Source organism: Geospiza fortis, unplaced genomic scaffold (assembly GCF_000277835.1).
Source record: "Geospiza fortis unplaced genomic scaffold, GeoFor_1.0 scaffold366, whole genome shotgun sequence".
Classification (NCBI taxonomy): Eukaryota; Metazoa; Chordata; class Aves; order Passeriformes; family Thraupidae; genus Geospiza; species Geospiza fortis.
This window is the reverse complement of record NW_005054342.1, coordinates 4,453,142-4,478,952: the sequence shown is the minus strand read 5'-3', so window position 1 is coordinate 4,478,952 and position 25,811 is coordinate 4,453,142. Positions and strand designations below refer to the sequence as shown.

General features: G+C 40.2%; 1 protein-coding gene across 1 annotated transcript in view; it reads right to left on the bottom strand.

The window, feature by feature from the left end:
- The window catches only part of SLC9A7 (solute carrier family 9 member A7), a 36,885-nt gene that overhangs the window by 2,128 nt on the left and 8,946 nt on the right, over positions 1-25,811 (bottom strand). Inside the window, exons 10-15 of the mRNA XM_031058378.1 lie at positions 23,421-23,532; positions 21,910-22,063; positions 16,129-16,188; positions 11,326-11,389; positions 8,552-8,634; positions 5,320-5,425 (exon numbers count right to left, since the gene is read on the bottom strand). Of these exons, the coding sequence (XP_030914238.1) occupies positions 5,320-5,425; positions 8,552-8,634; positions 11,326-11,389; positions 16,129-16,188; positions 21,910-22,063; positions 23,421-23,532 (579 nt within the window). The remainder of the gene's footprint in view (positions 1-5,319; positions 5,426-8,551; positions 8,635-11,325; positions 11,390-16,128; positions 16,189-21,909; positions 22,064-23,420; positions 23,533-25,811) is intronic.

Sequence of the window (25,811 nt, the reverse complement as noted above, 5' to 3'; positions counted from 1 at the left end):
AGATACAGAATTGCATCTGTTGTTAATTAGTCAAATTCATTAGTAAACTTTTTCATGCAAGTCAATAAGAACTCAGAAAGCCCAAAATCTCTGTATTCATGAATTCTTCAACACTTTTTTTGTTACACATCAAGAACTAAAAATATTTTTTCAAACTATCTCCTTACTTTTACCTATTCCTAAATAAAGAATTACTTGACCTAGTTCTTCGGCATGTCCTGAACCATAAAGAATGGATACAAAGTGCTTGCTTCATAGTTTTGTAACTAGTTCTGATGTGTTTTCTTCTCAAAATGATTTAAGTGGCTCACAAAACCCTGTGAATTTATTTTGGCAGAGATGGATTGAAATATTTAGTCAGAGAATAGAAATTGCCAAAGTGCAATAAAGCACATAATTTCTCTATCACAGCATAATACAACAACAATTGTACCGTGTTCCACTCCTGTTTAATGTGGTAAAAGGCAAAATAGCTGAATTGGTCAGAAAATAGGCTTTCTTCATGTTTGAAGAAAATTCTAATCTGTGCTATAAGCTTGCTTTCTTGCAACAGAAAGCAATTATTTCCCCACATGAATGGCTCTGCATTGCTTAGCAGGAGCTGCAATGTGTACTGCTGTTCCCTCAGCAGGCTGGACACGGATCGGGCTGTGTTCTCAAAATGCATTATTTCCTTGCACTGCAGCAAAGGAAGGGGGGCACAGGCCATGTGAGATGGGATGTCTGGGATCAACGTGAACAGAAAGCTCTGCCTCTACTGCAGAACAGGAGTTCAGGGCACTGGAGATGAAAAATGCTGATTAACTTGTCCATGATGAAAAACGCAGCTCCTGGCTAAATAAAACTTCCTGGGAAAGCTTCCTGTCATTATGTCAGAAAGATAATCAGACAAAATGAAGCAGCACAAGCCTCTAGATGATACAGAATATATAACTAACAAGGACTAGAAGAGGTGTCAGGAGTTTGCCAAAATCAACGAAAGAAATGGTGCAGTTAAGTGTTGGGTGCAAGACAAGCTCCACTTCGAAGGAATGCTAATTTCTTAGAACCTTTATGGCATCCAAACTTATCATTGCTTTTTTGTGACAGGGTTAGTCTGATAGAGAGCACACTGTTCTCAAAGAGCAAATATGGGTTAGGACACTTGCTTTTTGATCACAAAGAAAACACTGACCTACTGGCGCCATCTTAAACAGAAAAAAAAAGGAGAAATGAAGAGGTTCAGCTATAATTCATATAAATAGCCTTTGCAATCTTTTAGTTGTAAAAAAAAAAAAAAGTCTGAGGAAAAAGACCAAAATGATTAAAAGGGTCACAAAATAATCAGTTTAAGAAAATCTGGTATCTGTAGATATATTGTTTTGAAGAAGAGGCATTCAAATAAGGATGAAAATCAGAAAAATGAGCAAGAAGCAGGAAATCTGTGACTGTTGACTGATTACGTTCTAGAAAGTCAAAGAAGCTGCTAAGGTCTATCACACGTTCCCTTCATGGTTTTTGCCCTTGGAGAGGCACCAAGGAGGGGAAGGCAGAGCTAGCAGAGCACCAGAAGTTATTGCTGTACCAGGCCCACGTGTGAAGTGGCTGCAGCAAGCTCCCAAAGCACCTCCTGTCTCCACAATGCTGTTGAGCAGAGAACCCCTGCATACACCTAGCAGATAAGAAACTGTAAGAACCCAATACACTTGAGCTTCCCCAAAAGGCTGAGGTGCTCTTGGAAGCATGGTACTGAAAGAGAGGGTCACAGGCTTTATACTATATGGCAGGTCCTGAGTCAGTCTTTCTTGGTTTGTCCCAGGCTGCACACGTGTACCTAAACATGATCAGTTCCAGAGAAAACACTGAGCTTTCTCTCAAGGTAGTGAACAAACATTGCCTCGTACAAGCCTCGTACAAACTTACTTGTTTCCATTCTGAAAAGTACTGCAAGCAGCACGGATTTTATTTCCTATATTTCCCCAGAGAACATCCACGAAAAATCTCATGTACTATACAGATTTACTGTGTTTGCAAACAAAGAGGATGGGTGAATAAACCTATCGTGCTTCATGCAGCATGAACAATTCGTTCAAGAAAGACAGGAAATGTATCCAAATAGATCCACAGAGACTTGAAATACTCCCAAGAATAACCCTGAACAGGCCCTCTGCAATCCCCCAAGGTTCTGTAGGAAAAGATTCAATTCAGTCAGAAAACACAGGTCTGAATGACGCTACTGAAGCTGACACACTAGAATGGCTAAAGACCTGAATCCAAATCTGCAAAAGCCTGAATTCTGCTTTGATGTGCTGACCATAACCTTGAGGGACCTCTCTGCAGACTGTCCTCTTTGTGGTAAAAGCTGTCCCTGCTCCTAAGAATACATGCTGGAGATGTTTTTTGTTATAAAAGCTTATTTAGATTGAGTTACTGCTCACAAAGCCAGTCTTTATTGCCTCCTAAGACAATGTAAATAAAGCACAAGCAAAGTACTATGCATGTGCAAAATGCTGGCATCACAAATGCTGGTGGTGAACACAACACAGGCACCACAGATAAGAGAACTTGCATTAGAAGTTACTTATCCTGTGGCTCCAAAATGAAAGCATCGAGTACCGTGCATGCAAAATATATTCAAACTTAAACCTGATGCTCTGTTTAATTTCTCTCTTTCTCAGCTGAATTTAAATTCACCAAGGAAACTAAGTAATTTTTGCTATGAAGCTAGAACCACTAAGGAGGGGGAAGGGGGAAGCCTGGCTGAACAGTTTTCTTATCCATTTTGAGAGTTATCTGCTCCAAAGTTTGCAAATCAAGTTTCTTCACTGGGCTTGCATATTTATAAATTACTTTGATTCTTTCTAGCTTCATACCAAGCTGTCATACTGTGTATGTGCAAGAAATACTTTTTTTTGTTTAAGTGTGCAAGAGCCCTGAAACAAACTAACAACAACAACAAAGTATCCCCAGGAGGGCTTATTTCACTTGGAGTAAATGACTGATAGAACAGAAAACTACTAAAAGTTTCAAAGGACATTTCAAAAGAAAAAGCAAAATAACTGACCTACATCAGTTTGGTCATGCACTGAAGATAACACCAGAAGAGAAAAAAAAGTGATTAAAATTATAACTTTCAAAATTGAAACTGCTAACTGCAGCACCTTTTCGTGCTTTAAATTCCAGCTTGTCTGTCTGGGTTGGAAACAGCCCAGTGGTACAGCCTTAAAGCAGTGGGAGAATGTCAGCAAGGAACAGTAACATCATCTCTGGAAAAAATCCACTGTACCTCACCCCTGTGGGCTGACTCAGAGCCCTACACATTCTCCATGCAAATTGAGGCTTACAGGACACGATCTCATGCTGAGGAATAAGTTGTGGGTGGGCTGCATTGGAGGATTATTTGACTTTCAGACTTTTGAACCCCCCTTTGGCATTTAATTAAAAAGACCTACTCCCACTTGTGGAAGTGAGAGTGAATTCTAAGTAATGTTGTGATGAAGTCAGAGAAGAAAAAGAAACCTGAAACAACAAAAGCTAAAAACAATCTACAAGTATACGGTCAGCATAGCCACATACTTACTGCTTTCTTCTCTATATAGATATCATAACTCAGACATGCACCTGGAATGACATCCAGGATTTAACACTTGTTTGGGAAAAATATTTTACAGCTATGTTTTTGCAGACTTTTTTTTTTCTTGTTTAACTGACAATCTTCAGTCTTTAATTCTCACAGGTGTGCCATTTAATTTTCCTGGAAATACCTCACAAAAACACTATTCCAAGCAGTTTCTGTCCCCACAAAGACATGGCTGTCTCTCTTGCTTCACCAGCATTTAACAGAAAGGCAAAAAGATTCCACAGCTTATTAACCAGTAATGAAATGTCATAGCCAAGTGCTGTGGCAAAGTCAGCCATGTAAAAAAACAAAAAGACAAAGCAACTGCAAGGTTCAGAAATCTTGAAAAGAAGTTAGAAATAAAACTTCAAAATCATATTCTTTCCTAAGACAATTGCAGCCCTGCACTGAAATAGGAACAGGAAAGAAAATACAATAGGAAAGTTCCATATTATACACCTCAACAAAGTATACAACCTAACAAGCATTTTAAATGAAGTTAATGTCCTGTGTGTATCACAGAGCCAATCCATTAAATAGTAAGTTTCCACATCTGGTGGTAGCCAACAATGATGAGTAATGAGGAAAAAAAAAAAAGAAGAAAAAGAGCCAACTATAAGACAAAATGAGAGTCAAAGCTTGCATGTTCATTCTGGCTAGATCCTCAGTTACTGGACAATTACTCTCATAAGATCAGAAAAAGGCAGACATACGGGTGCACAAGGGCTAATCGGTCTGATGATGCCTTCCAATCCAGACATGTTTCAAGACCTCCAGTGCCATTGCAAAGTGGGAACAAGGCCAATTTCTTGCATTACTGTAGTTCCAAGTGGGCAACAGGTATCTCAAAGTTCTTTGAAATTTTTCTATCAGGTACAAGTAAGATGCTAATGATACCCAGAGAGAAATGTGGGAAAGATTTCAAAGCTGCAATTAGAATTCATAACTCTCTAGGAAAAGATTAATAGACAACTGGTCCAAGATTACTTGAGCATAGAGATATTAATATCCCAGAGAACCTGCAAATTTGAGATTTCCCACACAGTAATATGGCTTTATTTACAAGAGCTCATGAAAGGTTGTAGATTTCAGAAGGACTGTATAGATAAGAAGGAAAAGTATCAGGATCCTACAAGAGTAATATGAGAACAGAGCACTAATTATTGCAAGACACAGCTGTAAAGACAGTGTGGTGGCCTGCTAGACTGAGATAAGTAACTGATTAACAGTTTCTGAAATCTGATCTCAAATTTTGCAGTGGAAACAATGAAGGGAAGCCCTACCAGGTTTTTTTTCCAGCTGGATAAATGTATCGGTGACATCTCTAAGGAGACCTCGGAGTTGAGCAGTAACAGGCAAAGAATCTTGTCCAAAAGCCTTGAGAAGGGACTGAATATTTTGAAGTGATTCACTGAACTGGGTTATTGACTAGGCATGTAACTTTCCCGTATCCTTAAATGTTATTTTTCTAATGTAGAATTTGAACAATAAGATAATTCCTGATCTCAAACACCAGAAGGTTTTGCCTCAGGGCAGACAATCTTAAATCCTATCTGCCTAGGAAAACCAGGAAAACCTAGGAAACCAAGAAAAACTTTCTTGCAGTATGTTTCTATCAGACCAGCTGAAACCAGGACATTACCTAAAAAGAAAAAACACCGATTTCCTGAAGTTTAATACATAAAAAACCAAACCAGGAGGCATTGAATTGTTCTACTTACATCATAGACCTGGGGACTTGTCAGACAGCGGGCTATCAGGCCACACCAGCTGGGCAGCGTTGTGGTCAACGGAGGGCCACTGTGAGTGAGAATTGGCTTTAAATAACTTCAGTAGTTAAGGAAAACACACCAGTGCTCAAAAACCACTACTGAAAATAGAGACAATTGTACATAAATGTGGTTCTGCCTTTGAACTGTGATATGCAATAATTGTACGTAAAACACCCTCCCAACATTTCCCCCTTGGTTGCTTCAAGGGCAGTTTCTTTACTCACTAATCTTCTGCAAGGACCATTAGCTAACTTTCTTCTTACAAGTTTCAAAGAGTTGTCATGTTTCTAGGTTCTGTGTTGTCAAGTAAAAAGGAGAAACCAAGGGTGCTTTAGTGTTGAAAGGTCCAAGGGTATTTCTGCTCTGAAGATGGGAGCATGGTGTCAAGGTTTGCAAGCTATAGGCAACACGGTGACATTCCTGCATGGTTCAATATAGGGAAATAGGGAAATTCTGCTCACTTAACATCCTCAAAGCAATATATCCACTTGATCCGCTGGTTACTGAGCCACAAAGGTGCAACCAGAGGTATTACCCTGGCAATGCTCACAGACATTTCTGCAGTGCACATATATTTACCATGTGGAGCCAGAAAGGCAAAGGGAAAACTGTACAAACCATGTACCACAGTGTCAAAGGAAAGCAGTGCTACCTAGATGACACTGAGGGGACATGGGCATGGGACAGGAAAGTGTCTTTACCCCTATTTTAAGGTCTGTGCCCTGGTAAATCCACACTTTTCACATGAGTACTCCACACTGATGATTTGCCTGAAAAAAAATACCCAAGAGTCAAAATATGTGTTTCTGTTTAAAAGCAGCATGTTGATCTTGACTAGCACATGAATCAATCAATTTTATTTTAAATTCAAATGTATAAGTTGCAGGTATTCTTGTTACTTTCTTAGGCCTCTCAGCACGGACAGAACCAAGTCCATTTGGAAATATAACAGTTTTCCTCCCAACCCATTAAGATGCTTACGGTAAAGAGGGGGTTAAAAGGGGGCTGTTTTAGGAGAGAGCTATCCCTTCCCTTTAGCAGAGCCTGGCATAGCTGTTTACTCCAGCAGAGGTATGTTTCCTCCTTTCCTCCTTCCCTAAGAGTGTGGTTACACCCATTCCTGGAAAGAAACAAGCTCTGCCCTTGCACTAACCCAGGCTCCATCCTGCCCTGTGCCAGACAGGCAGCAACTCAGCCATGAAAAAACAAGCCCAGGTGAAGACATCTGCTACTTCATCAAAGTTGCAGTTTTCTCCATGTTTAACAGTTGTGGGTGAACCCAGAGAACAGCCCAGAACATAAAGTGAATTCTGCATTCCACAGGAGTGAAATTCCCACTCACCCATGTGTACAGAGCTCTGCAGGCAATAGTGAGCTCTGGAGCACACTTTTCTGTCACTTACTCACATCTTTTTCAAGTTAAGCTCTCTTGCAAAGAGTGAATTTTGAGACAATATGCCTTTCTACCCAGAAACCAAGTGACTGCACCAACAAAAAAACCAAAAACATCTAGCCATGGATACAGAGGTGGCAATTCTAAAGATCATCCCATCTGTATACAATTTAAGCCCACCCAGTCAATGCTTATCTGAATGCCTCCTTCCAACAGAAGGAGCAGACTTTTACTTTTACATGCAGTAAGACAGTTCTGCCTCTCAATGTCAGTTTCCTTGGCACAAACTTCACAGAAACTTTTCCTAAATATTGCTAGTCACTACTGGAAAAAAAAGAAAAAAGGGAATGCACTGTCAGGATCCTTTAAGTTTCTGTGAAGCAGGTAGTTAGGCTGTAATTTCCTCCAGGCACTCCCCCCGCCTTTGCTGCAGCTGCTAGGGAGGGACTCCTCTCTGCAAGCATCAGCTGAGGGAAGTCAGCATTGCCAACTACTCCTTTCATCAGGCACATCCCTTTTGTAAAGGCAGGGGAAGAGGACAGCTCTGCTTCCTTCTTAAAAAGACAAAAAATAAGCAGTCAGCCGCAGCCAGATCCTTTCATGATTTTAGCACCAAAGTCTCTCTGTTGTTTTTGGTTTTTTTTAATAATAAAAATTGACCTTGAGGCGCTTTGAGGCCAGTCACCAGAATTTGAAGAGTTAACTTGGAATTACAAATATTTATGAATATTTAAAATAGCACATACACTCCCTTCTGTGCTTTGGTTCAGTACTACTGCATCTGAAAGCCTTGGTCACAAACAGATTTTATCCCAAAGATGCAAGTGCTATTAGGATCCACACATTTTCAATGTGCTAGCTAGGTTTGCCTGGGTATGAAAGCCTTGTGCACAAGGCATGGAAGCTACAAAAACATTAGGGCCCTATTTGTGGTCAGTGTGTGTACTTAGCTGCCCCAGAAATTGCTAGGAACTTAGTATTGAAATTTCTTTGGGTTTCTAGGTGTAAGTGACTTGCCATGGCCACAAGATTATCTTTGCATTTTCTGCTAAGTGACTCTAAGCTGTTGAGGAGGAGCAGCTGTGACATACTTAATGTGTCATAATTAATATTATACTAATTAAGTAGATTAAAAAACCCCAAAACCACAAGCATGAAATACAGGACAGCTACACAAAAGTTGCTCAGAATCTTAAATAAGGTTATCGGAATAGTATAATAATAGCTTCAGAAAGGTTGTAAAGTACTATATACACTCAGAGACACTCTGCCTTAACACCCATAGTACGTTCCAGATATGTTTAAGGAGATCAAGCTGGATCTCATGTAGATTTTTAGCTCCAGAACTTCCTCTTTAGGAATCAACCACAGATTTTGGGACTCTGTCACAAAAGCGGATGGCTCTGCAGAGCAATGGGTTGAGGCTTAGATATGTACAATGAACTGGAAACCTAGTTTGTGCTATTAGCATCATTGAAAATCATCACAGATTAATAGAACAAATCAGAGGACCTGCAATAGTTAATTGTCTGTCTAATTGTTTAGGTAGGTACTTTATCTCTGGCTTCTGTCCTCCAGCAAATGTCACACACGCTGCATTAGGGAAATGAAAGGTCTGACTGCTGAGCCAGTGAATTCAAGCTTCAGTTCTGTGTCTTGAGCTTGTAAAATACTTGAGAGAGTTAAACAGGAGAAAGATCAAATGCTTAGGACTACATATGGGTACACAGAAAGCAAAAAAGTGAACATTTCATGCCTTGAAACTAAGCTGTGTTTTCAAAAGGATACTTATGATCAAAGCTGTACCACAGCCTGAAGAGCCAAGCGCTTTCCTGCTTCGTCCTGTTCTTTCGTGCAGAATCTTGGCCATCCTAAAAGTAAGATAAAAACATATTCAATTACTCCAGGCAGAAAAATACAGAACTATGCACTCCAGTAATTCATAATGTAATGTTCTGTCAAGAAAAAGAGGCCAAATTCAATATGTACTTGAAATGCAGAAGAAAGCTGTTTAGAGACTTGCTTGTACTGGGTTTACTTTCCCTAGAAAGACCAGAAATTACTGCAGAGAACCAGGCTGTCTTCATTCCTCTCATGTTACTTTTACAACTCCTCTACCACCAAGTTCCCTGGAGCCTAAAACCTTATCTCACTGTTAGTCTAGTAACAGATATAGAAATAATTTCCAAACTGACAAATAAGCCATGTGATAGTCCAAGACTGATTCCTATTCATTGCTTGGTTGGTTTCCTTAATTCTAGGTCTAGATCTAACTCTAGGTTTGATGTTTCTTTCTTAAGCATGTTGCTTCCTTGGAAGAAACAAGGGAAATTACAATATCTGATAAATTCTCAGAAACCTGATGAAATATATCATATTTAAAAGAAATGTGCTAAACAGAGAATCCACATAAAGATTACAATTGAGGGAGGTCATACAAATTTCAGAAATGCTGGATCAACCTTGAAAGGGCTAACAGTGTTAAATATAATCTCTTAACTAGCAGTGCTGCAAATCATCACACCAGCTGCTCTGCAGCTGCATTTGTTTTTACTTTTGTTACTGTTTAGGGTTTGAGTGTTTTGCTTTGTGTTTTTGTTTTGTTGTTTGTTGTTTGGATGGTGGGAGGGTGTTTATGGCCAGAGGCCAGAGTTAAACACAGGAAAATTAATGAATGCCTTGTATGAATCATCTTCCAAACTACTGGAAAAGAGCAAGACAGGATTACACTGTGTACTTCTGACCTGCAAAAAGCCATGATCCACCAAGAGTTAAACCTAAAACATTTTCACCCCCTCCCCTTCCCAAATGATATATTTTCTTTAACTGTGACATACTGCTAATCTTGGCTTGGTGAGAGAAAGATGAATCCAAAGGGAACTGACTAATGGACTACATTAGCAATGCAATGCACAGCTAAAGAGGAAAACAAATGGGTAAGTTCTTTATGTTTGCATGGGAAAAAGCAAACATGATATTTCCACAGCAGACACTGAATGAGAACAGAATACCCATGCTCTGTTCCCATTACAGCAATTCCTCAGTTACTGAGGGCAAGCTCAGTCTGAACTGGCCAAAGCCATCCTTCCATGGTACCACTTCCTAACCTTGGCTAGATCCAATAATTGTGGCCTGCACTGTAAAAGCTCTTTCGAGGCCTGGACTTCTGGTTACTTCCAGGTAGTTACAAAACAAAGTTCACCCTTACTTGTAGCCAGCTCCACCATTTCAGCATCTATTTTGTGTGCTGGACACAGGCTTTTACAAAGAACATAGAGATGCCAAGTGCAGTGTCTGAAGAGGTGCTTCCTGAGCAAGTATCTCTTCCCTGTACAATATGTACCAGGAAAAGAAATTAAAGGATTGGGGGGGAAAAAAAAAACCAAACCACGAAAAACCCCACAACCAACCAACAAGAAAAAAACAAAACAAAACCAACAACAACAACAACAAAAAAAACCACAAAAAACCTGCAAAAAAACCCAAAACACCCAAATCCCAACAAAAAAAAAAACCCACCAAAAAACAAACAGAACCCCCCCCCCCCCAAAAAACCCCTCCAAACAAAACCCAAGGCAGGAGAAGCCACTATGAAAAAAGCTAATCCCAAATGCATTCATTATCTCTGACAAGCCTGAACACCAGCATCATCACACAACACTTGTTCACTAAACATCCTCTAGATGCAAAGTTGCCTAGCTCAGGTAGGTTCCTACATAAGCAAACAGCTGTGCTGCTGATCTATCAGTGTCAAGCAGAAGTCTGGAAGAGTGGAAATTAAGATCTGGACAGAGGAAACTCCCTCAGTTAAGCCTGAGGAATTTTTGAGTTGTTTTGGTTTTTTCCAGACCTTTCGTTCCTCCACTGAATAAACTCTAGTTTATAGATGAGCAAAACTGCAAAATCTGCTATGAACAACATTCTTCCAATGATCCATGCCAATAGCATATTTCAGGGGGAAAAAAAAGTCGACTCTTGGGTTGTTACTGATGCATGGAAAACTTCACTAAAGATTCACAGCCACAGTTTGCTGAATACAAATGGCAATTTGCCCGTGCTCCTTCTTCTTCACCCAGGTGATAGGTAGTCCAGGCAGGATCCAGCTGGTATGTGGTTTGGTACACAGGAATTGAGATGAGGTTAGCAAACTTAATCTTGGATTCTAACCAAGCCCAAGGGCTAAAATTTGGTATCAGTTAAGGAAGAGGAGCCAAGAGCATTACCTCTGAACTGAGAAGAACTACTTGTGCAGTAGCATGCTAAGAGCAAGCGTGTTGGGTAGGTGGGGGAAGAGGAAAGTGCATTGTTATACAGTGAATTAGTAGATTTGGGGAGGTTTGTGATGCCTTATGTATCCACAAAAATGTGACCATGACAGCGTTACACCCAAAATCACTGAATGTTTCTCAGTGGGCATTACTTGAATGTTACAAAGCAAGATCTCCTACTGACTTGCCAGCTAGGACAGAAAGGTTTTACCCATGCATACAACTTCTGCAGTTTTCTATTGTCTTAGTTATAAAATAAGAACAGCCTAATAGAGAAGTTATGTAATTACTTACTCCTTGTAAGACTTGAAAGCTGTCATTAGTAGGTGGAGGATCCTGATCTGGGTCAACCCCAACCCTACAGAAACATTAGGAAAACAAAGCAAGTGGTGTTACTGAGGGTTGCAAATGCTGTAAGTTTGGCAGAATGCATTTTAAAAGCACTTTAAGCACCCAGCAAAGCTGCATCAGAGAGGTTATAAGAATAGATTGAGGAAGAGCCGTCCATTACTCCCCTGCAGTTACACAGCTATAAACAAGATAGTTTTTCACTCAATAAACTGCTTTAACTCTATGTCAGCAACAACTTCTACTGCTTACCTTTGTTGCCAATTTTTTTAGAACAATGGAAAATACTATTTTTGCCTTAAAAAGTGGATGGCATCCTCTTCAGTGGAGAGTATCCCTCATATCCAGCAGGAAGAAAACAGAAACTAAGGATAAAGCCCAGCCTAAATATTTCCCCAGCAAATAACTGCCAGATAAATCTGAGAATGGCTGAAATACATGATTTAAAAAAGACACATACACACACCATGTTTTAAAACACTATGGGAAGAAAAAAATTTTATAAAGGGTCACAACATTAATTTGCGGCAAGTTTCATTCACCTAACACAACCCAGCCACAGTGGACTAACACATGGCCTATAGTCCAGCCTCCCATCTCAGTGAGGCAGGGTTTGTGTGATGAGGGTGTTGACAGAATAATATGTTAAGAAGAAACTGTCTACTCACTTTTGCATAGTTAGAAAGCATCTTATTGCTGAACCATCCTTGCAAATAGAGCTCCTCTCCAAGACTGGCATTTAATCCTTGTAATTATGTTCAGGTTTTTCTGGTCTGGTTTGGGGGTAGACTGGACTTGTCTATTTTATATCCCCTTCATGTCCTGATCTCTGTCATTTCCTGTAGAACCTAAACCTCCAACCTCAAAAGTCAGATAAGATTCTTAGTCTCAAATGTGCTGTGTTTCAGTTCCACCATGTCACATAGTAAGTGTGGGGAAACACATGTGACAGCCATTTGAGACAGTAAGATTTTGTTAACATTGTCACTTCTACTCTCTTGGAAGGGACTGAGCTGGTTTGGTGCAATGTCCTTGTTACTTAGACGTTTGTGAGCTAATCATTTTACACCCATGGTGTTTATGCAGCAGCCCTAAGGATCACCAGAAGCCAAGAGAACCTTGCTGGTCAGACCATATCTTTGGTTTGTCCCAGGGACATCATGCTTGGATCAAATAAAAAGAGAACACTTTCAAATAGCTTCCAGGGCAGCATCTTTGATACAACAAAAGAAGAAGAAAAGTTTTAAGTCATCCTTGTGGACTCAGAGCCATCTCAAGGCATCACATGAATTAATGTAGTTCAGAGAAAATCCAGAAGGCTGCTCTGCAGCAGGCTCATATAAAACTATGACACAGTCCTTTGCTTGGATTTCTTTCTTTTTTTCTAAGCATCTTGTTCTTTCCTCATTACTTCCTTTTTCCATTTATAGAGTCATCTCAAACTTTAGGCACATTTAGCCTGCAAATTCCTTGGCACTGACCAGCCTCTGAAAACCAGAACTGAAAACTTCACCAGTTTAGGAGAACACTGGATATACAGATTGAGTACTGGATTGTAACACATGCTAAAATAAAACACCACACACAAGAACTCTGAGAGCTCACAAGGGCTGAGGTGTTACTGCCTTGGCTATCGCTACATAAGAACAGGCTTTGGTAGGGAAACTGGGTTCTAGTGCAGAAAGCTGACAAACAACATCAGGAAACCAACTCAGAACAGGCATATATGTAAATACACAAGAGTATGCATTCCTTCATAAGTACACATGAAAATAAAAGAAAAAATACTTGTGGCTTTCCAAACTGCACATGGGGGAAGGTTCAATGTGCTGTGCAAAGCAACCAGGCTCATGTTGGCTGCATAGCTGACATGGTGAATGGGGAGTTCAAGAAGTTTGTTCCATAAGATGAACATAGCTCGCATTCCCCAAATAGTTTTTACTCCCTGGGCTACCTATTCGCTTCACAGTGCATAAGAAAACCCAACAAGTCAGTGTCTCAGCTTTTACTTGACTTCCAAGGCTGTGCATTTGTTTTGAGAATTTTAACTGCCCTTAGGCACAGGAATGGGGCTTAACGGAAGACCAAAACAGGATAAAGACACTGTTCAGTGAAAAGCCATAGTATGTCACAGACCAGAAATTTGGGTTCACTGTTGTGCTGAAGAGGCAAAAACCCCTTTTCTATATTAAAATGGTTCAAGTTTTAGGGGAAAAAAATCATATCACAAATATTCCTTTCAATATTGAAATTGTATATCCACACAGGCTTGTCCATTTAAATTTTTTTTCAAAGTTATTCTTCAAATGAATGTATATTTATAAATAATTATTTTCCATATATCACATTTAAATAAAAAAACCAAAAAACACTCTGAAAGTCTGTTCCTCAGTTCAGAGATTAACAACAAATACATTTCCATTTTGAATTCTCACAATTACTTTTTGTATCTTTCAAACAATATGCTTTTATCCTCTATTCTAGCATCAATTGTATAGGAAGCTTAGCTTTTTGGTAGCAAGCCTGCCTTTTTAAGTTTCAAGGCTAAATACCCTTATCTCATGACAAGCATCACTTTTTTTTTGCAGGCCCAGCCACTAGAATGCTAAGGAAGTGTCACTTTTATCATCCCAGCCACTAGAATTCTAAGGAAGTGTCACTTTTATCGCCTGAAACAAAACAATACCAAAAATGAGTCAAGTCTGTCCCAGTCTCCTTTACAGTGAAAAGAAGCACAGAAAACACTTAGCTACTTCATCTTTGCTTAACTAGTTCAATTATTAAAAGTACAAGTAAGGCTGATGCACGTATGCCTTCAACATTGATTTTCTTCTTATGCTGAAGAAAAAAAATCCATTTCATATGCTTAATATATTTTAAAAGCTTCCTGTCATTTACATGTGCTGCAAAGGTCAGTATCAGCTCTCATTTATTGAACCTGCTTTATAAATTAAACTGTTACAGGATGGATTTAGACAGATCCCCTCCCAGAGGTCAGAGGCACAGGGAGGGCAGCCTTGCTCAAGGCTGGGCTGTTTTGCTCAAACCCCATAGCAGAAAGGCAGGGTGAAAACAATGTTTTATTGAAGAGGCACCTCTGTGATGGGGACTGAGGGGCACAGCAGATGTGGCACAGCCAAGGCCAAGGCAGTGCAGATGCTAGCCAGCATCTCTGTTTTCCTCTCCACTCTTTCTGAGAGCCCTTTGCAGGAGTTGTGTGGGGATCCCCCAAGGCTGTACAAATAAGTAACTCTTAAAAAGAAGATTTTGGATGAAGAATATGAGCAGTCCTTCAGCTGTAACAATGCATCGGTGAAAAATCCATTTATTTCCCCCATTGGAATAATTTTGGTATGTGATAGACACCTTATTCCTTCAGTACAGAAAATTACTAGTAAGTAAAATTCAGACACTTTTATTTTGGCCTTGGAAAGGCCATCAGAATCTGTAGACAAGAGTATGCTATAGTAAATTAATCCAATTTAGTGTATTTCTTCACTCCTCCCTAATGAAAACTTCTTTTTAAGGCAAAAGAGGCTTTTCATGCTTTAAGATCTCTGTAACAGCAAAGGGACTAGTCTTGAGCTCCTAATACCAGCACCAAAACACAGTATTTCTGCCCTTTAACCGACTCCTGACTTCTTGGTCTTTATCCTACAGCTACAACTCCAGCACCACATGTAGGAGAGGAGCTGCTCAGATTTGATCTCTCAAAACATTAAGCTTATGTATAATTCAGTAATTTAAACAGTGTGGGAGAAAGTGGTTCACACACAAAACTGAGCTAAGTGGATGGAAATGAATGGTAAAAAGGCATCTAGAACTACATCAAGTTCTCTGCTGCATCATTTTAAATGGGTGGAATAATTTCTTCTGATACTTCAGAAACTTTTCCAGGGCCCTACAACACATGGATGACAAGTTACTGAAATAGCAGGCATTATTAGATTTAGCATGTGTAGTTACTATTGCAACAGCCAAGAATTACTACAATAGGTAATAGTTCTTAGGTTGTCTGTACAAACTAACACATTGCACCTCTGGCAAATCAAGTGGTTTGCTGGAAACCTTCAAGTGTGACAAGGTACATGAAAACTTTTCATTGCCCCATCCCAAAGGACTTGCTTTACATAAACATTTTGTATGTTTTTATGTGCACACACACACATACACATATACATATACATTGCCTATAGATGTCAGTTAGAGATTTATCTTATTTTAAATTCTCTCTCTAACCATTTATCTGTTCTAAAAGCACCATACCAGAATCCTAGTCTTTTCTGGTTGATATCTCTCTGTTTTTAAAAATATATCCCCAAAAAGGCTGGCTTAAATCACCTGTGAAGTTCCTTCCAACCTGAAGAGTTACACAAAATAACCTCAAGCAATACTTAAGAATACCTTTGTGATTAAAGATCATAAGATCAAATCCATTATTTGATCTTATCATTTTTCAGTTCTCAAGTCTTCCAAGGTCAGAGATTCGAGTTTTGCTTTATTAAATATCTATAGACAGAGTGAAAGAAAATGTGTTTTATAGTTTCATTTTAGACATGATGTGTGATCCACACTCTCACAGCTCAGAATAAGTGAATAGACTCAGAATTGAGGAACATCTCTAATACTCTCAGAAAAGAAGCAGCAGTAGCATGCCACAGTATAGAAAAAGAGCACACACTCAGTGTTACAAAGATGAAAAAAGCCAAGCACCAGGTTAATGTGGTATCAAGGAAAGCACAGTGTCACCTGAAATACAGCCAGTGGCTTTCACTCATCTCTTCCACCGATGGAACATGGTCACCAACTCTGGTACAGTACAAGAATGCAATGTGAGTAACAAAATGCTCGTGAGATGGGGGCTCTACAGAGCTCTTCAGCAAAACAAAGCAAACCAACAAAAAAAATCCATACCCAATCAAAAAAAAAACAAAACGTACATGAAAAACAATGGCAGAGCAATGACAAAATGACAAAAAAAACCAACAAAATTAGCAACAGCGTCAATTTATGATTGATGTATCCAGTAATATTCTTCACACATTCAGATCTCAGCTGGTAACTGTATTAATCTGTATTGATGACAGACTACATCCCCCAGAAAACCAGATTCAGTAGCTCTCTTTGGTGCTGCACACAGACAGAGCCAATCTAAGACAATTCCTACCACTTCAGACCTGCACATGGTCTGAAAGAGAAAGAGGCATCACAGGGAGTAATCATGGGAAGCTCTACTTGTGTGTGAGGGGTCATCAATACTGCCTGGTTTCAGAGCACTCCAAATCAACTGGTAACAAGTACTAAATCACTCCACTGCTTTAACTAAAAATTGACTATCAGTTTTTGATTTAATCTCCAGTCATAGCAGAGTCTCATTTTTTTGCCTTTTTCAGTTCTGTTTCTGGGTGTTATTTTAGGTGCAAATGAAAGCAATTTGGTTTCCAGTATTTTTCACATACATTCCTTAGCAGCCTGTGGGGTTTTTCCCCCCCCATATTTTTCCATGAAGGCATGTGTCATGAACTATATATTGCTTATGTGAAATAAAAGTCCAGATGATCAGAAATCCACAGAAACCTCATTTTAGAAAAAGTAGGTATACACACCCTGGTTGCAGGCTGACATCTTGACTAACCAAATATTTAAGGCCATAGCTTGTGATACAAAAAGCATGTACTCATCTAATCCTTGAATATTGAGGCAAATACCAGACTTAAGACAGCTTTGATTTGGATTCCAGGTTCAATAGCTCTTTTCCCAGGCCAACATACACTCCAGGTCAGAGTACTCTGCTCCCCAAGGCCATCACAGAGATGGTTCTGCATGTACAGCAAAAACTAAAATTAAAAACTGCCCAATAACTTCGCTTCTATGACTTCTTTCTCTTTCCTGTATCTTTGCCAAGTTAGTGTACTAAAGTTTTCCCAGATGTCTGTAATGAGTACAGCATTTTTGGAAAATTTTAGCTATTTTTGAAGAGTTCAACAGTTTCTCAGAAGATGGCTGAGAAAGAAGAGAACTCCCACCACCATGTTTTAAAAAATTAAAACACAATCCCTAAAAACCTCCGGAATTAGGAAAAGTTGTGTCGAGATTTTTAGGATGCCTTTGGGTATTTGTTTACTTCACCTGACCAATAATGACTGCAGTCATTGTCTGGCCAAGGCTTGCCAGAGCTTGGCAGTTCAACTCATGTCATCTATGTGCTCTAGATGTGTCTCAACCCAACTTCTACTCCAGTGTGTCTCAACCAGATGTGTCTCAACCAGATGCGTCTCAACCAGATGCGTCTCAACCCTACTTCCACTTCAATGTCTTCCCTGTGCTTTTCCTCCGTGGTCTGAATTGCTGTGTTTCAGAGAATGAGAAGAGAGAAAAGGAAACATCTCCCACGCTCACTTCCAGAGTTCCAGAGGAAGAGGTGATCTCTTTCCTACCAAGGGAAAAGCCCAGAGGGGTGAGACTGGAGGTTTGGAGGCTGGACTATGCCACTGTTAAGGGAGATTCAAGACTGATGATGAAAAACTAGAGATTGGGAAAGGAGGAAGAACAGAAAAACAAGGGAAAGACAACTGGAAGAAACACTGCAGGAAGAGATGGGCAAGGGAAAAGCCCACAACAGAGGGCAGGGGACAGCCCCTGTGTCTGTGCATCTGCCTCCAGGGCAGCAGAGAGTGGCTGAAGGCAGTGAAGGATATAAGTAATACAGTAATGGAAACAGGCTGCAAACCAGGAGGATGTGACCTCCTATCAGACATCCCCCAGCCCAGCCTGGAGCACAGCATGAGGCTGGATCCCAGCAGCAGCAGCACTCTCCTCCTGCCACCCCAGCACACCGAGGTGTGGTGTGTAATGCACATTTTATCACTGCACCACCTGGTAAGACAATGGAGAATAACCACTAAGCCAACACTTTTACCACCTTACCAGATAGTCAGATAGTTCACATAGCAACTGGATGAGAGTTAATGTTTCCATATTTCTTTTTAAGTTTCCTCTTTTACAAAAAAAAAAAAAATCACTAAATAGAAAGTTCATTAAAGATTGTATATGCAAAGTCAGACATAAGGCACTAAATATCTAAGTTGGCCTTGTCTGTGCAACCTTTAGCTTTTATGGTAAAAAGAAACCTAAATTAAAGTGTGAGGTGCAATGCTTTGAGATTTATAAAAAGGTTTTTAAGTATAACTGAAATTACTTCATTAAAATAAGCAATAACTTCTGCATTTGCTGCAGGTTATGAAGAAGAGGAAGGCACTAATCCATGCGTTGCTTCACTGAACATGAAAAGAACCAGGTCACTAACCTCTAATCAAAAATGGAAAACACATTGTTTTGCAATACAAATGCTAGGAGTTCCCTTTTTTTTTTTCCTGTGACAGATAAATGAAACAAGAAGTCAGCTATTTTTTTGAAAAGAGGAATTTTGCCAGTGGTTTTGATTTACACAGCTCTCAAGTTTGCTGAAACTGTTAAAGCTTCAGCCAGGAAATTGTTTCTTTGTTTAGGTCTTAAAGGATGAGTCTATATTTTTAATATCCAGGTCATGCTTTAGTTTCTAAGGAAAAAAAATTTACTACTAAGAAATTGTAACTGTTTACCACTCAAATGTTGGATGTGCCTCGCTGATAGTCAGCCAAAGAATTCTAACATATGATATCATGGCTTTAACTCCAGTTTCTGGTGTTGGTTTTTAATTTCCTCAGCATCAAGTGGCAGAAATCAAAAGCATCTCAAGATCCTGTTATTTCTCTACTCAGATTTTGAAGTTGTGACCTCACTTTTCCAACCAGTTAAGCAGTAAACTGAAGTTAAGCCTCTGCTACAAACCATGGGTCCTTTGCTTAGCTGTATATGAAAGCCTGGTCAGTGTTCCCTGGTAACCTATCCTATCTGAAAAAATAACTGCTCATCAAATATCTGAAATTTTCAGAACAGCAAGAGGAGGCAGAGGGTATTTTTTGCCTATTTTCCTCCTTATACAGCTTTTTACTATACCAAAGCTTAATTTTCATGTTCACCTCTCTACCCTTTACCTACTTTTAATATTTCGTATCATGGGAGGGAAGGGACCAACAGTAAGTAAAGAACCGAGCACGCATCCCAAACACTACACAACTAATGGTGTGGCCAGAAGACGTGTGCCTCTTCCTCCAAGCCACAGCAAGGCAGTTCTGGATCCCTGTGCAGGCATTTCCCCTTGCATGCACGCAGCTGCTTCCCCATGAGCTCAGAGTATCAGGCCAGGCTGAGTCAGCTCCCTGGTACAGTTCTACTTAAATCACGCAGGCACCACCTTAAATAAGCTCCTTTGGTTTTTCTTGTCTGTCTTGGCTCCTCTGACTTGCCCAGACATGGGCCTTCTATTTACATCCACACTGAAGAAAGGCCAAATACTTCACAAGGACTTGGTAATGGCTGACTAGCCTGCCTTCCTTCCTTCCTGGTACAATGGGTATGACCTTCACATAAGAACCGGACTCTTAGGAGCCCCCACAAATCCTGATATTTTAGTCCAACATACACATGGCACTTATTTTCTACATCCCTTCATTTCATCTAGGAAGCAAACCACCTTTTATCTTGTAACCTCTTTTCTGCTAAGCAATCCTGCGTGTGCCCACTACTTATTTCCAGCCTCTGGCAATCGAATTTAATGGGCAAGTACCCAAGGCTCAGCAAGCATCCTAGGGACAAGTTACCTACTGCTCAGCCTCGGGGCTGCATCAGGACCATGCACTGCTGCTGAGTGAGGCACTGGGGCAGCTCTGGGACAGCTTCATCTCCTCCTGTTTACCCCTTCCGCTGAGTAGAAGGGGATGGAAAAGAGATAACTGTAATGATTTAAAAATTCAGCTGGAAAATAATTTGTCCCACTTTTTTTCTTTTTAAATCTGTAAAATCAGGACTACTTTTTTTTTTCTCTAACAGAAAGTGTTCTAACCACTGAGGGTACCTCCCCGGCACCGAGTTTGTTCCTCGATCAGCTGCACACGGCCGCCACCTCCTGGCACAAATCTGATTTCATGCGGTCCCAGAAGCTGCAGACTGCATCTCTGGCGAGCCAGCGTCTACCGAGCCAGCTGCAGGCAGACCCATGCAGTTCTCTAAAATGCTTCCTATGTAGAGCTCCCTTGTTATATATGTTATTCTTCCTTCGACAGGAAAGTTAAGCCTTTATTTTCTGTCAACCACGCCAAAAAAGTGACAGTTAAAATTACTGCTTACTTGCAAGGATGGGTAAACTTCTCCCTAAAACTACAGCAAAACACTCAAAACTATGCTTCAGTCAGCTACCTTTTGGTAGTTACTTCTCTAGGAAGAATGGTACCATAGCCTTTACAGCTAGGAATGGTACCACAGGAATGGTACCATAGCCTTTACAGCTGTTCTGCATTGTTGGTCACACTAGTGACTTTTGCAAGCCTAGCCACCTTAGGGGATAAGCCTAGAATGGATATGGGGTTAGTCCTCTCTGCCTGCAGGACCAGCTCATCAGGCAGGCTTATGGAGTCTCACTACTGACTAGATTAGCCAAAAGAGGAAGTGCATAATCTGGGATGCTTCCTGGTTTTGATGGAGGAGGATGGGAGGAAAAAAAGCTGCTACCTCAGAATGATTTTGCAGCTGGTCAAGGGCTGGGCCACATGCAAGAATTCAGTCCTGTCCTACTGCTGATGACTGAAGGAGCCCTGTGGTAGAGGTAATGGTTGGTTGCACTCAGGGCTTGTACAGCTTGTATTGTTTTAATTCCCCTCTATTTTTCTTTGTCTCCCAAACTGCTAAAACTTCCAAAATTGTAATATATATGTCTTTAACAATGATTGATTTGTGATTCTCTAGCACCTCTCTTGATAAATATTCTCAAATATGAAAGTACATGGAGTCAAAAGGACTAAGTATTAGCCAGGATTTATAGTCAGACATCTATAATCATGCTACTTACCATTTTCACAGATCTCCTCAAAACAGGAGGAAACACACCCCAAAGACCAGCAGGACCCCATTTATCCCATTTATATGTTAGATAACATCAGGTTTTGTTTAAAGTACCTGTTTAAAGTATTTGTTTAATATACCTTAGCACCACACAATAAAGAATCCACTGAACTCAAAAACCTTAGCAGGCCCATTATAAAGAGCCAAAAGAAAGGGAACAGTCTTAGTACAATATGAAGTTTATATGGGACTAGATTAATTCTTTCTTTTCAATATAGAGCTGCTTTATCAGGCAACACTATTCCATATCCTGCTGGACTGACATAGACCTAGATACCTTCTTGCAGAGCACCAGATCACCTTCAGGCTGAATCCCAGCAGCATCAGAACATTTTCTTCACCAGACCGCACTAGCACCTTCCTCTATAAAATACCATGCCCTAAATACCTATATATATATATATATATAGTATAAAAATCATTATCTAAATTCTTCTAGCAAGCATCAAACCAGTTCTGTAGAGCTATGCCAAATTAGCACAGCTGCCTGTTGAAAAGTGAAGTTTCCCCAGCACGCAGCTGCGTACCAACCTGATGTTGAGCCAGGACAGCATGGGGGTTGTGCCTCCACCAACAATCCACACAGTGAAAAACACGATGAGCAGAGTTGTTGAGAACATCATTTGGTGGGAGTAGGTGGCAGTATCTCGTATAGCCAGGGCAAATGCCATGGCTCCCCTGAGACCTATCACAAAGAATGAAACAGCACAGCTTCAGAAGTGCAGGCATGACTGTGGATAGCATAGCACCTTTCCTTGCTCCCTCCCACGAAGTGTCAGGCAGAAAGCACTGGGCTCCAGCAGCTTTTAATTTCCTTAGATTCCCTGATTAATAATGCCCTGGGATAATTTACAACAGAATGTTGTAACTCCTGGTTTCCCATAACTTATAGAATCCACAAGTGCTGTGAAAAGGTGTAAATACTTCCAGAAACTAACAGGAAAGGAAGACAGAAACAAACAAGTTGTGAACAGCAAAACATTATGTAAGTCAAGCAACTTCCTGAATCAGATAAAAATTCAGACTTTTCTAGTTGAATCCATAATTGAAATGTGAGTTCTTGACCTGACATTTTTATCAGCTATAAAAATAGTCTAATTAATTACATGGCAGGCAGACTATATCTTTCCTAGTCTCCTCTGCTCCCAGTTATGAAACCTCACTAGCAAGAACAAGCCATGGCATTGGACTACTTGCAGACTTCTTATGCAGAGGAATTACAGGATGGTTAAGTTTTAAGGAGCCCCTGGAGTTCATCTGGTCCAATTCTCCTGTTCGAACAACCCCTGCTCTACCTGCAGTAGGTTGCACAGGACCACATCCACATGGCTTTTGAATATCTCCGTGGATGGAGATGCCACAACCTCTCTGGACAATTTGTACAATGCTTGGATATAGTAAAAAGGGTTTCTTGATGTTCAAAAAAACCTCATATGTTCCAGTTTGTGCCCATTATTACCTCTGGGCCTGGCACAGGGCACCACTAAAAATAGGCTGGCCCTATCCTCTTTATATCCTCTTTTGTACAGAGGATTCCCTGGAGCTTCTTGAGGATGCACATGTTTAGACACACAATGCATAATTTGCCTTTAATTACAAACTTAAACAGTTGTCTGTGTGACAGAAATTGCAAGGCAATTTAAGTCAAATACCTTTGCCCAACTAAATGGGAAAGGGTACCAATAAATACACCTCCATTTTCTCAGCAGGTATCTGTTTCTGCACAATGTGAACATCCTCTCAGTTAGAAATAACCTTTTGGAAGAAACACATCCCAATTCTCTCATGTCCTTCACAAGCACTTCGAATGAGAATGCTCTACTCCCAACATCAGGTGCTGCTGCTGTGAGCAGGTAGCATTTCACCCACCCCAGACATGGCACACTTTCTGTAAAGGCTGAAAGACACATGATGGCATGCTGCAACAATCAGTAAGTAAGCCTTCCATTTAGGATGCATGAATGTGGATCACAAAAAGAGAAGGTAGCAGAGTCAATTGCTTATGATTTAATGCTTGCATTGCCCAGAATTTTTGCTCTTACCTGAAAACATCATCATGTGCTGAAAGCTCCAGCTGATCTTATGCCTTCTGCCCAAATTCAACAAGAAGGAGAGAGGGTAGATATGTGCAGCTCTGCCCAAAAAGATTGCAACCTGTTTGCAGCTGAGGGTTAAGGATTTCTTTTTCCTGAGGTATGCAGGTTTTGGTACCTGGCTTTAACATGAAGCTTTTGTTTTAGTGAGAGATTTAGTGAGATCATGATATCAAGTGTTTTTCCCATAGCTGTGTGTCTAAAGCAGTCTTTCCCCAGTTTTATGCAACTTGTGCATTCACAGGTGATTGCACAAAATGCACATTTTTACTAATATAACTAAGTTTTTAGATGAGCAGTGAAATTATACCTAGTATTAAAATGACCAATTGTACAAATGAAGACCTTACTTTTAAAATTCACACTTTAAACAATTATCACCAGCACCATGCAATTTTGAGTTTTGGAACAACAGAAATGCAGCCCTGTATACCGAGGGGAAACCAACTTAAGACCAGCAAGTGGCCACCCCATCATGACTCCTGCAGAGGCAAAATATCCTAATGGCTAGCAAACACCAGTACAGAGTTACTAAGAATACAAGTCCAAAAGCCATTTGTTAGCACTAGAATGAAGCTGAAAAAGAATAATGAAAGGGTATTGCAGAAATTCATGAGAGCAGGTGGTAAGCATCCCCCACTGTGGTGCAAAACATCCAGTGAGGAAGCAGAAAGCTGAAAAGACTCTCCACTGTATAAGGAAAATTTGGGAAAAACTAGAGTGGTGGGCTGAAGTCCTATAAAGTGCCAACACAGCCAGAAGCCAAACAAACACTGATCATTTGCTGCTGGGATGGGAACATTAGAAGAATAATACATCTCCCATGGAAAAGAAATAAAGAGAATGTAAGAGCTCTAGACACCACTGGGTTGTTGCCAAAACTAAAGTAAAGCAATACTGTCAGCAGGGAATATGTCTAGAAAAACCAGATTTTGATTATTACTTTTTTGAAATAACCCTCACATAACTATTCCAAGCAACTTTTTTACCAGTCCTTTTGAGGACTGCAGAAATCAGACATCAGAAGCCATCAAGACTAATGTATGTAGGAATAATAGCTAAGATTTTGCCAAGGATGCTGAGGCTCTAGCTCTGTCTTTACAGTCCAGCCTGTTGCTTTCAACAACTGGTGATGTCTCTACATTTCACCCCTGCAAGTTGTTAACTCAATGGGGACCACAGGTGTTGAGTAAAACACAGGTGACAGTACTAGTTGCCCTTCTCACAAAGGTAGAAAAGCACTCAAGAGGTAACAGAGGTTAAGTGTAGTGTTAGAAAAAGATGTGGAATATGTACTAAAAGGCAAGTAGGTAGAGAAACAACAACTGAAAACAAACTCAGGACAGACAGCACAACTTGAGAGAAGATGGAAGGCCACTCTAAGCATGAAAAATTGCATTGTTTGGTATACCAAGTGTAACTATTCTGTTCATATCTTTATCCAATATCTGCAGGGCTCTGGAGCATTTCTTAGGTCAGAAAAGTGGATGTGAGGCGACACACGAGAAAATTAATTGCTGTTCCAGAAAAAAGTAAATGGCCAAAGGAAAATAAAAGCAGATGTGCTAAATCCTGAGAAGTAGTACAGAAAACAGTACAAAGAAGAGAAAATAAGTACATCTCATACATGGCCATTTTTATATGTCCTTTTACAGGGTTTTACCTCCATTGCCATCAGCCCTACTCCTACAGCAGGCAGAGGGAAATGAAGACTGGAAGATTGATTCCCATTTCTTCATGCACACTTATAATTCTGCTGAATTTTCAAGCAGCCAGGAATATAGTGAGGAGAGAGTTACACAATCCATTTCAACAGGGGCAGGATGCAGAGCTTACGTGAGTGTGACTACTACAAAGTGTTCAGTTCTGGGGAGTTTGAGAGTCAGGTACCAAGTGAACCAGAGACAATGGCAGAAGCTTCATGTAATGGTCTGCACCCCAGTTGAGTTCCTTTCTCCTCCCATCACCTGAGATGGGAATTGCTCAAAGATTATCTATTCACCCACATTCCTTTTTATGTATTTGAAGTTTGCCCCTTACCTTCTCAAGGGGCCACTGGAAGTAGAGAGAAGAATTAATCCTTTTCTAGGTCTCCAAAGCTCAAATACAAGAACAACACAAGCAGTGTTGGCTGTCAAAAGCCAAAGCACCCGGTAAAGCATATTAATTTATTTATCTAATGAAATTATATGTCTTCTAACATTCAGGTACAGAGCCAACAACTATGTGGCACAGAGGCTTAGGGCTTTGATATAAGCTGTAAGCAAAGATTTTTCTCCAAATTATTGTGCATGCAAGACATTAGGAAAACTAAGGCCAACCACCATTCTCTGTTTGGTA